The 10,150-nt window shown below is 45.1% G+C and overlaps 2 protein-coding genes across 2 annotated transcripts in view; one reads left to right on the top strand and one right to left on the bottom strand.

The window, feature by feature from the left end:
* The window catches only part of ACO1 (aconitase 1), a 65,847-nt gene extending 58,820 nt beyond the window's left edge, over positions 1-7,027 (bottom strand). Inside the window, exon 1 of the mRNA XM_047830687.1 lies at positions 6,880-7,027. The gene's annotated coding sequence lies outside the window, so the exon portion shown is untranslated. The remainder of the gene's footprint in view (positions 1-6,879) is intronic.
* Positions 6,575-9,943, top strand: LOC125149857 (uncharacterized). Its single transcript, XM_047829016.1, has 4 exons — positions 6,575-6,857; positions 7,155-7,249; positions 8,585-8,816; positions 9,189-9,943. Exons 1-4 carry the CDS (start codon positions 6,575-6,577, stop codon positions 9,221-9,223), a joined length of 645 nt encoding a protein of 214 aa, XP_047684972.1. The 3' UTR covers positions 9,224-9,943.
* Positions 9,944-10,150: the final 207 nt, after the last annotated feature.

Raw genomic sequence — 10,150 nt, forward strand, 5'->3', positions numbered from 1 at the left:
TCCCGGACCGCGAGATCGTGACCTGGCTGAAGTCGGACACTTAACCGACTGCGCCACCCAGGCGCCCCAGAATGTAGAGATTTTTGCTACAGCACCAGTGCATGCTTTTTACTAAAAAGACCCAACAAAGAATAATTTTTTGTTAATTTATACAGTTGAAAATAAGATGCTATCTCCTGGAATAGGGAAAAAAAGGAAGTGAATTTGGGGGAAAGATAGGCCAAATGTTAATGTTCATGACTGTTGAAGCTGGGGATTTATACTCTCCAGGTCTATGTTTGACATGTTGCATTGAAAAACAGCTAAGCAAGAAACGCAAGCCGATCAACCTAGGGAAATGGTCAGCTGATGGCTTTTCAGGTGATGGTGAGATTCTTATGACCTTTCTGACCTCTGGGTCAGCTGGAGGGAGAAGAAAGGGCTGAGGTTGGAGCTGCTCCCCAGGGAAGCAGACAAGGCACCATGTGACTAAGGTCTATTGGCTACCCTTTTTTGGTTCTCCACACCTTTTGCTCCATACTTGTTCCTCTACTTCTCACTGGCAGAAAGGGAGTAGCAGGTGTGTAGGGTCACTGCTAGGCAAGTAAGGAGTAACTCAGTCTAAGAAAAATGAAGGCAACTGTGTTGTCCCTTTGTATTAAGTAACTGGGTGATTATTTTTGGTCATATCAAATGTAACGGTTGTTCAATTTTAATGCTTATATCAAATTTAATACTTAGGGCACCTGGGTTAAGCCTCCGACCTCAGCTCAGGTCATGATCTCACAGTTTGTAAGTTTGAGCCCTGAGTCGGGCTCTCTGCTGACAGCTCAGAGTGTGGAGCCTGCTTTGGATTCTTTGTCTCCCTCTCTCTCTGCTCCTTCCGTGCTCATGTTCTCTCTCTCTCTCTCAAAAATAAAAAAAAATATTAAAAAAATTTTAAAATTTAGTACCGGTTTAATACTTGCTAGAAAATACTGATAAGCAAAGTGAAGAAAAGTAAAAAATCAGTGGTACCCCATCACCAAGAGAAAACTACTCAGCATTTGGCAAACCCTTTGCCTTTGTCCGTGGGTGTGTTCGCCCACGTATACGTGCACCTGCTTTCTCTCCTCATAAAAACAGGATCACAGGGGGCGCCTGGGTGGCTCAGACGGTTAAGCAGCCGACTTCACCTCAGGTCATGATCTCACGGTCCGTGAGTTCCAGCCCCACGTCAGGCTCTGTGCTGACAGCTCAGAGCCTGGAGCCCGTTTCAGATTCTGTGTCTCCCTCTCTCTGACCCTTCCCCGTTCAAGCTCTGTCTCTCTCTGTCTCAAAAATAAATAAATGTTAAAAAAAATTAAAAAAAAAAAACAGGATCACAGGAAAATATTCGTGGGTAACATGGTTTTAAATGTAAAAACTGTACTTCATGGCATCTCATGAAACAACATTTTACGACACTAGTTTAAGGGCTGCGTAAGAGTCCATTAAGGAACACTGGTACTTGTAACCTTGGACAGGGGGTTAAAAAAAAATACCATTTAGTAAAATGTTTTGCTCTGAAAGGCCTCTTTCCCAATATTATTTTGAACTAATATACACTAGTATATATACTAGTTCAGAATTGTGATGTGACAATTAAAATATGTTAATTTTTTTTTTATTATTTTTTTTTCAACGTTCATTTATTTTTGGGACAGAGAGAGACAGAGCATGAACGGGGGAGGGGCAGAGAGAGAGGGAGACACAGAATCGGAAACAGGCTCCAGGCTCTGAGCCGTCAGCCCAGAGCCTGACGCGGGGCTCGAACTCCCGGACCGCGAGATCGTGACCTGGCTGAAGTCGGACGCTTAACCGACTGCGCCACCCAGGCGCCCCTGTTAACAATTTTTTTTTAATGTTTTATTTTATTTTTGAGAGTGAGGGTGAGCAGGGGGGGCAGGGCAGAAGATCTGGGGCAGGCTCTGCGCTGAGAGCAGCAAGTCTGATGCGGGGCTCTAACCCAAGAACCATGAGATCAAGACCTAAGCTGAAATCGGAGGCTCAACCAACTGAGCCACCCAGGTGCCCCAAAATAATTTGTTTTATTGGGGGAGAAAGGGTGGTAGTAACATTGTCACCAGAGAAATAATCCTGTTTTCCTTGAAAAAATATAGGTTTTGGGATCTTAGTTTTTTTGTTTTATTTTTAGGTTGGAAAGGCATGAATACATACATGAATGTTGAAGGGTAGGCATACACATAGTATTACAAAGAATAATAAGTAAAAGTTCCCATCTTTCTTCTACCCCATTTCACTGCCAAGAACTAGCTACAGGTACTTCCAAACATTACCTATTTTAAATACATGGACAAGTAGGGGCACCTGGGTGGTTCAGTCAGTTGAACTTTCGACTTCAGCTCAGGTCATGAGGTCACGGTTTGTTGGTTCGAGCCCCACGTTGGGCTTTGTGCTGACAACACGGAGGCTGCTTGGGATTCTGTCTCCCCATCTCTGTCTACCCATCCCCCCCACCAACATATGCATGCATGCTTGCCTTCTCAAAAATTAGCATTTAAAAAATACATGGAAAAGTAATAGCACAGCCACATACCTTAGGTATACAGACATACAAATATGCATATATATAGTATACATATATATAATGTATATATACAGTATATAAAATATAAACACATATAATGAGGATTTTCCTTCCTTTTTTAAACATTACTTTTGTCCTTCTCCCTGGAATCAGAATAGCTATTAGATGCACTACTGATTTTTGCATAACAACACCCAAAATTCACATGCTGGCTTAGACTGAGACCGCTTCTGAATGGCAGCTGGGAATAAAAACACTTTCCCCTACTCACCACACGTGGCTGTGTCCTCAAAACGTGAACATACTTGGCTTTAAACAACCTTCTATGGATTCTTTCTCGATTGATTCCAAATCCTTTGCAGTTGCCACTTCCAGCTATACCTTAGAGTATCAAGTCTCTGCTCTTCATGGATATAGTCCTAAAGAATGTCCTTTTCCATGAAATTACCTCCTTGAAGCATGGCTCCTGTTCTGACATTCTGAGATGGGTCTGCAAACTATGGCCTAGCACCCGTATTTGTGAGTAAAGTTTTATTGGAACCCAGCTGTGCCCATTTGTTTGCATACTGTCTTCAGCTGTTTCACATTACAACAGCAGAGCTGAGTAGTAAGAGACTGTAGAACCCACAAAACCTAAAATACTCTGCCTCCTTACAGAAACGTTTGCTGACTCACATTGTAGAATAGGGTAAAAAACAGATTGTTTTTTCCCTACCAAAAGTTCTGGAGGAATTGAATCACATACTCCACATTCAGTGTCTTTGTCCAGGCTGAAGAGTTTATTTTTTAAAAAAATACAGATGACCCCTGAACAAGGGTTTGAACTGCATGGGTCCACTTATCTACAAATTGTTCTCAATAAAGTAAATGTTCTCAGTAAAGTATATGCATTTTCCTTATGGTTTTCTTAACATTTTTTTTCTGTAGCTTTATTATAAGAATACAGCATATAATTAATGTAACACACAAAATTATGCATTAATTATTTATGCTATTGCTAAGGCTTCTGGTCAGCACTAGGCTATTAATAGTTAAGTTTTTGGGGAGTTAAAAGTTTTACTTGGATTTTCTATTGCGTAGGAGGGGTCAGTCCCCCTAACCTCCATGTTGTTCAAGGGTCAACTGTACAAACAAACAAAAAGCGCCCTGGCTCTGACAGTAGCAATGGTGTGCTGGTAAACGTTTAATCACTTGCTCTCGGCCACAGGGGAGCCCTGGATTATACCATTTGCTGATCTCCATGGTGTCAATAGTTCCATAATGGCTTACCTCAAGCTAAAAAATGTGATGTCACTGAACATGGAATTGGGAAGAGATGGCCACAAATGCTAGTGCAAACTAGCTCCAGCAAACCACTGGCTCCTCAGGACATCAGTGGCCCAAACGTACTTTATTTTTTTATTTAAATTTTTAATGTTTATTTATTTTTGAGAGAGAGAGAGAGAGTTGCGGAGGGGCAGAGAGAGACACACACAGAATCTGAAGCAGGCTCCAGACTCTGAGCTATCAGCACAGAGCCTGATGCGGGGCTCGAACCCACGAACTATAAGATCATGACGTGCCTGAACTGAAGTCGGACACTTAATCGACTGAGCCACCCAGGTGCCCCTCAACCGCCTACTTTAAAGATGAAGACACTGAGGCCCAGAGAGTGTCTTGCCCAAGGTTGGCCCAGGGACTGGAACTAGGCTGGAAATCATTTCCTAGTAGAGTCTGGCTCCTTCACAGGGAGTTATGTCCTTCATAAAAGGAAGAGTAGAGGAAGGAAGGCAAAGGAAGTTCTTTGCCAGGCCCATGGTAATAAATGTTGGTTTTTATCATTATCTTCACAATTTGGGGCTCAGGCTTCTTCAGCATGTGCTTTGAAGCTCACATCAGGGAGAGGCAGTGTTCTTCACACAAGACCAGGTTTCATGCGAACACTTGACAGTGGCCTGTCTCAATTAACCAGCAGATGCTGAGGCTACCAGACTGTAAACTCCAGAGAGAGAGGGACTGCCTGTTTGTGCTATTTTCCCCAGTGTCCAGTATAGAACTGGGCACTTGGTAAGTAGACAGTCCATAAATATGTGCTCAAGGGATAAAGGAATGACACCCCACCATCAAAGTGGAGCTTTACTCCAAGAACATGGCAGGTATGCAGAGGTTAGATCCCATTCCCTTCTCCCATCTGTGGCTAGGACAACAAAAGATGAAACATGCTCGTATGCTTGCAACATTTTTTTTTTTTTTAGTTTATTTCTTTGAGTTTGAGATAGAGAGCAAGCAGGGAAAGAGGGAGACCGAGAATCCCAAGCAGGCTCCACGCTGTCTGCAGAGCCCAATGTGAGGTTCTAACCCACAAACCATGAGATCATGACCTGAGCTGAAACCAAGAGTCAGACGATTAACCGACTGAGCCACCCAGACGTCCCTGCTTGCAACATGTCTAAACTATCAGCTGCAGTATCCAAGCTGCTTCATCAGAGCAGGAGAAGCTCTGTGGATGGAGGAGCAAAAGGGAGGACAGAGTTAGAGAACTGTCTTCCTTTGATGTATATATGTATGTAATTTCTACCTGGAACTTGTTCTGACAGAGCATAAAGCCAAGGAAAAAATCCAGTGAGAGATCCCACCTACCACACACCAGGATGCAGGACATTGCTTTCTGGTAGGAGCTGAGGAAGGGCCACTCAAGGTGGCACATCTCTGAAAGTGGAAAGTGAACGAATGCCACGATTGGGTTATCATGATATTCCAATAAGGCTACACAGCTAAAAACAGCAGTGAACATGGCGGAAAGGAAGGCAGTGTTCTCTGGAAATGACTTTTTGACCACTTGGTAACTCTCACACAAACCCCTACACACTTGGCACGGGCTCCCCATGGGCATTTCGCTGAACCCACAGGTCCTGTTTGCCACATCACTGCCGCAATCTGGATGCACAGACAGATCAGCTCTTGGGGCACAGGAACAACCAGCCATCTGTGAACCTTGCTGCGTTTTCAGGAGGCCACTGGGACTCATCATCTCTTATGCGGAGACCTACTACTAAAAGTTGCCACAGTGAGGTCAAGCTTGGTCCCAAATACCAGAGGTTAACACTGTCCACGCATGGGGTGCTGTATGTGTTTCCATTTAGAGCAAACATCCCAAACAAGAAGCAGGACCAATGATTAAAGCCTCCAAAGCATTTCCTACACCAGTGGCTCTCAAAGTGTGGTGCAGGAACTCTAGGAATCCACAAGGTCAAAACAACTTTCATAATAATACCAAAAGGCAATTGGCCTTTTCCTCTGTCACGTGTTCAGGAGTATACAGTGGAGTTTTCCAGAGGCTACAAGATGTGACAGTGCACCAGACTTGAGTGCAGAAGCGGATATAAGAATCCAGCTGACTTCTATTAAACCAGACATTAAAGAGACTGCAAAACTATAAAACAATGCCACTCTTATCAGTAACATTCTATTTTAGAAAATAAAATTCTTTGTTAATATAAATAGGTCCATTATTTAAAAAAAATCAATCATTAAATATAGTAAAACTTTGTTTTATATATATAGTAAATATCAAAAGATATAACCCACACAAACGAAAGCTTAGTATGCTAGTTTTTAAGTGTAAAGGGGTTTTTGAGCCCCCTCAAAAGTTTGAGAATAGCTGTCCAAGAGGCTGCCCATCCCCCGCCCACCCCTCATCCTCACGCTTGTGAGGAGGGTTATGTATGTTAAGTACGTTGCAGGAAAGACATGCCGTTCAGATATCCGGCTGAATTAAGAAAGGCAGCCCATTCTCCTTCCTGGATCTCTGAATTCATTAGGGCAGGCTCTGTGCCGAACCCTTCCATCTCACCCCAGTTTCCCCTTATTACTTGGTGTGGATTCCCCAATCTGCCAGCTGTGGATTTCCCTATCCTACAAGTCCGGGCGCGGTAAGAACTCTCTGGTGAGACCCGCACACCCTTCTTGGGGTTAGGACTCCCCAGTGAGGCCCGCACACCCTCCTTGGGGTGAGGATTCTCCAGTTCAGCCGGCCTTAGAGCCTGGATGAGGACTCCCAGCGAGGCCCGCACAACCTCTGTGAGGACTCTCCGGCGGCGTGCACAGCCGAGGCAGAGGGACGAGGAGAGCCATTTCCAGTCCCTGAACCCTGTCCCCCGCGCGGCACAGGCTGCAGACAAGGCGGAGAGGTCAGTCCCCAGGAGCCAGATTCTCCCCCGGGCCTTCCCCGGCCTCTACCCAGCCCGTAGCCGCTCCACGCGCCTCGGAAGAGGCTCGCGCCGTCTGCCTCCGGGAAGAGGGGGGCCGGCGCTCCTTCCCCGGGACATCCGTCCCTCCGGGCCGGTACTCACCGCTAAGTGCACGAATGGGATCTGAGCGTGGGCAGGCGTCAAGTGCGGGGCACGCTCCCGAGCGCTGCGTGGATCTAGGGGCAGCCGCCTCCGCGCCCCTCCCCCTGCGTCCCCCGGGGCCACCCGCTGATGGGCGGAGCAGGGGCGGGGCGGGGGGCGCGGGGCCCGGGCGCGGCGGGGTAGCGGCCCGAGAGGTGGGGCGGAGTCTCTCCCGGCTGCCCCGCCCCGCCCGGCTGGAGAGACTTCGCCCCTGGCGGGAGGGGGCGGAGGCTAAGGGCCCGACCGCAGGAAGCGGGCGGACGCGTGCTGCGGCCCGCACCACTTCGGCGGGCCCAGTCCTGGGAGCAGTGTGACTTTCGCTCGCTTTGAGGTATAGGGTGTGACTGTCCGGCTCGCGCCAGGAAGGGGTGGGGAAGAAATGTAGTTGTTTTTCTTTTTTGCTTTAAAAAATGATTTGGCCATAAAGGGAGAGTTTTCGTTCTTCAGCTGTTCCAGTACGTGTGGTCACTTGGCCCCTGTCCCCACCGCCACGCCCCTCTCACCCCCTTGTGCCCACCCCCGACCTCTACTCCCGCCTTAATTCCTTGCAAAGCGTGCCAAGTGGGCCTCGGAACCACGCTGAAATATAATAGGACTTCGACGTTTCCATGGTTATGAATGCAGTTTCTGGTGTAAAAAAAAAATTTTTTTTTTAACGTGTGACAACGATTTATAATGCAGGCTGTTCACCGGTTAGAAATGAGAGAAATGGCCGACAGTTGACGCTGAATGGACCTTCTTCACCAGACCTGCTTTTGTTGGGTGATTCGAGTTGCACCCTCTCTAGCAAAGCTGACTAGAAAGAAGTGATTCAATCTTTCTAGTTCCAAGGTGGTGAGGTTTTCCTGCCGATTTATATGGAAAACTACTGTAGTTTTCTATCTTGAGTATCTGAATAAACAGCTTATAAGATGAATAGCTAATAGCTAATACTAATTCCCATTGGTACCAGTTAGTTGCCATTCTGTTCCTCTGTGTAGGGCCGTATGATTGGATCTTTCAATATCTTAATCAACTCTGCCATCTGTCCTGTGAAGTGAAAAATATTACCCCATTTTGCAGATACGAAATGCCATAGCTGGGATTCAGTCCTCATGCCTGCCTGTTTCCCAAGTCCATACTTTTCTCATTATACTATTCTAGGGTACAAGCTATCCCTAATTATATCTAGTTTTTAAATATAAAGGGTTGTATTTAACTTTGAAAAATGAGATACTTACTATATTTCCAATATGGGAAAAGACTTTCTTTCCACACACTTTCTAAATTCACATTCATTCATTCTTCCTTTGCAAATTCTTTGAAGAAATTTTCCTTGAGTGTCTATCCCATGCCAGAGGTTCACCACAAACTGAAAAATAATAATAATAGAATTCCTTTGGAAGTTAGGTGATAATGTTCAATGATAACAGGCATATAACACAATAACTGATAATCCTTGGCAGAAAATAATGAAATCAAAACTCTAAAGGGAACTGGAATTTATTAATAAACACTGGTCAAAACCATGAAGGAAATACATTTAAGAGTTGGTGTTCTGCCACTTTGATTTTATGGAAGACCTACCTTAGTACCTGTTTTCGCTAACTGAAAGAAATCTGAAGAGGATTTTTACTGTTACAAAAAAGATGAAAAGTGAAAATAACATTCAGTGTTTGTTTTGCAGCAAGCTGTTCCAGATGAGAGGGGCCCCATCAAGCTCCTTCCCTGCGAACTACGCTCAGCACCTCAGCATCAAGCCACTGTAGCTTTGGACTGTGTCTGTGAGCATCTGTGCTTGTATCTGGATTTATTTGGTGCATCTATTAGTAAGATGTGTCCTAGGGTATTGGAAAAGCCTAAGAGAAGCTGTATTTTGGGTCTGGGAACGCTGAAAAACTTTTCCACAGAAAATAATGGTAATTGCTTCTTTGCTTTCTGCCATTTTGGTTTCATAGGAACACTCTACTTTGAGAAAGCATGAGAAACCTGTAGTACCCACATCACTCGGCTTTGTTCCCCTCTAGAAAGTCACCAGTGACATGCAGATTGCAAATCCACTGGCCTGCCCTCTGTTCTTGTCCTCGCTGACTGCTCTGTGTTACTTGACACTGGTGACTAGTCTTTCCTTGAAATTTTAACCTCCTTTTGGCTTTAGAGCCCTCTGCTCTCATCACCTCTCAGTCTTTGATCTCTCTTTCTTAGGCTCTTTCACTATACTTTTTCTCCTCTCCCTTTACATGTGATTCCATATGCTAATGAGCTTTTATTCTTTTATTTTCTCTGTGCAGACTCCCTGTCACCTGTAGCTGAAGCCTGTTCTTAACTCTCTTCAGGTCTCCACATGTTTTATTTCCAGCCACTTGTGGAGTCTCACCACCTGGATATTCCAAAGACACCTGCCATTCTTCACATCTAAAATGAGAATTCGTCATCTTTTCTAACCATCAGTCTATCCCCTCCTTCCCATCCAGTTTCTCCCTCACTCTGAATCTCACATCTTGAATTTGGGTCTTATGGTGTATTGCAAAAGCTAAACATTTAAGGGCTTTAGAACCATATTACTATGCTTATACAGGGCCCACCTGATAAACATTTCTGCCATGGTACAAAAGACTCTGCGAGAGGTCTAGAGGAATGTATAAACCTTATGGACCTTGTGAGAGGAAGCCATCCAGCCAGCTGTGGAGCTGCTCAGGCACCGCAGATCACTCCAGGGGCCAGTGGCAGAAGGACCTTCAGTTGAGGTGACTGCACTATTCTAGTAGCCTCACTGCCAGAAGTTTCTGCTACTATAAGGAGAACCATGAAGATGTGGTCAGAGACCTGTTATGCTCTGAGGAATGCCTTATTGTAGTTCACACTGACTTCAGTTACTTGTATAAACTGGACTTCCTTGGTATAGAAAGGTCCTAAAAACTGTACCTAATTAACTTTGTATCACACTTTCCAATTTATAATGCACTCACACACATATTATTTAAAAAATTTTTTTTAACGTTTATTCATTTTTTGAGAGACAGACAGCATGAGCATGGAAGGGGCAGAGAGAGGGAGACACAGAATCCGAAGCAGGCTCCAGCCTCTGAGCTGTCAGCACAGAGCCCAACGTGGGGCTTGAACTCATGAACTGTGAGATCATGACCTGAGCCGAAGTCGGATGCTCAACCGACTGAGCCACCCAGGTGCCCCTTGCACACATATTATTTAAGAAAAAAGAAATGGTGTCAGAGAAAGGCAGTCTGAGAGCACA

The sequence above is a fragment of the Prionailurus viverrinus genome, chromosome D4 (assembly GCF_022837055.1).
Source record: "Prionailurus viverrinus isolate Anna chromosome D4, UM_Priviv_1.0, whole genome shotgun sequence".
Lineage (NCBI taxonomy): Eukaryota > Metazoa > Chordata > Mammalia > Carnivora > Felidae > Prionailurus > Prionailurus viverrinus.

Excerpts from the sequence above, each read along its gene's own strand:
- LOC125149857 (XM_047829016.1), top strand. The coding sequence starts at position 6,575 with ATGAGGACTCCCAGCGAGGCCCGCACAACCTCTGTGAGGACTCTCCGG. Across the intron at positions 6,858-7,154 it reads GCTCCTTCCCCGGGACATCC|GGCCCGACCGCAGGAAGCGG; the intron begins GTCCCTCCGGGC and ends GCGGAGGCTAAG. Across the intron at positions 7,250-8,584 it reads TGACTTTCGCTCGCTTTGAG|CAAGCTGTTCCAGATGAGAG; the intron begins GTATAGGGTGTG and ends TTTGTTTTGCAG.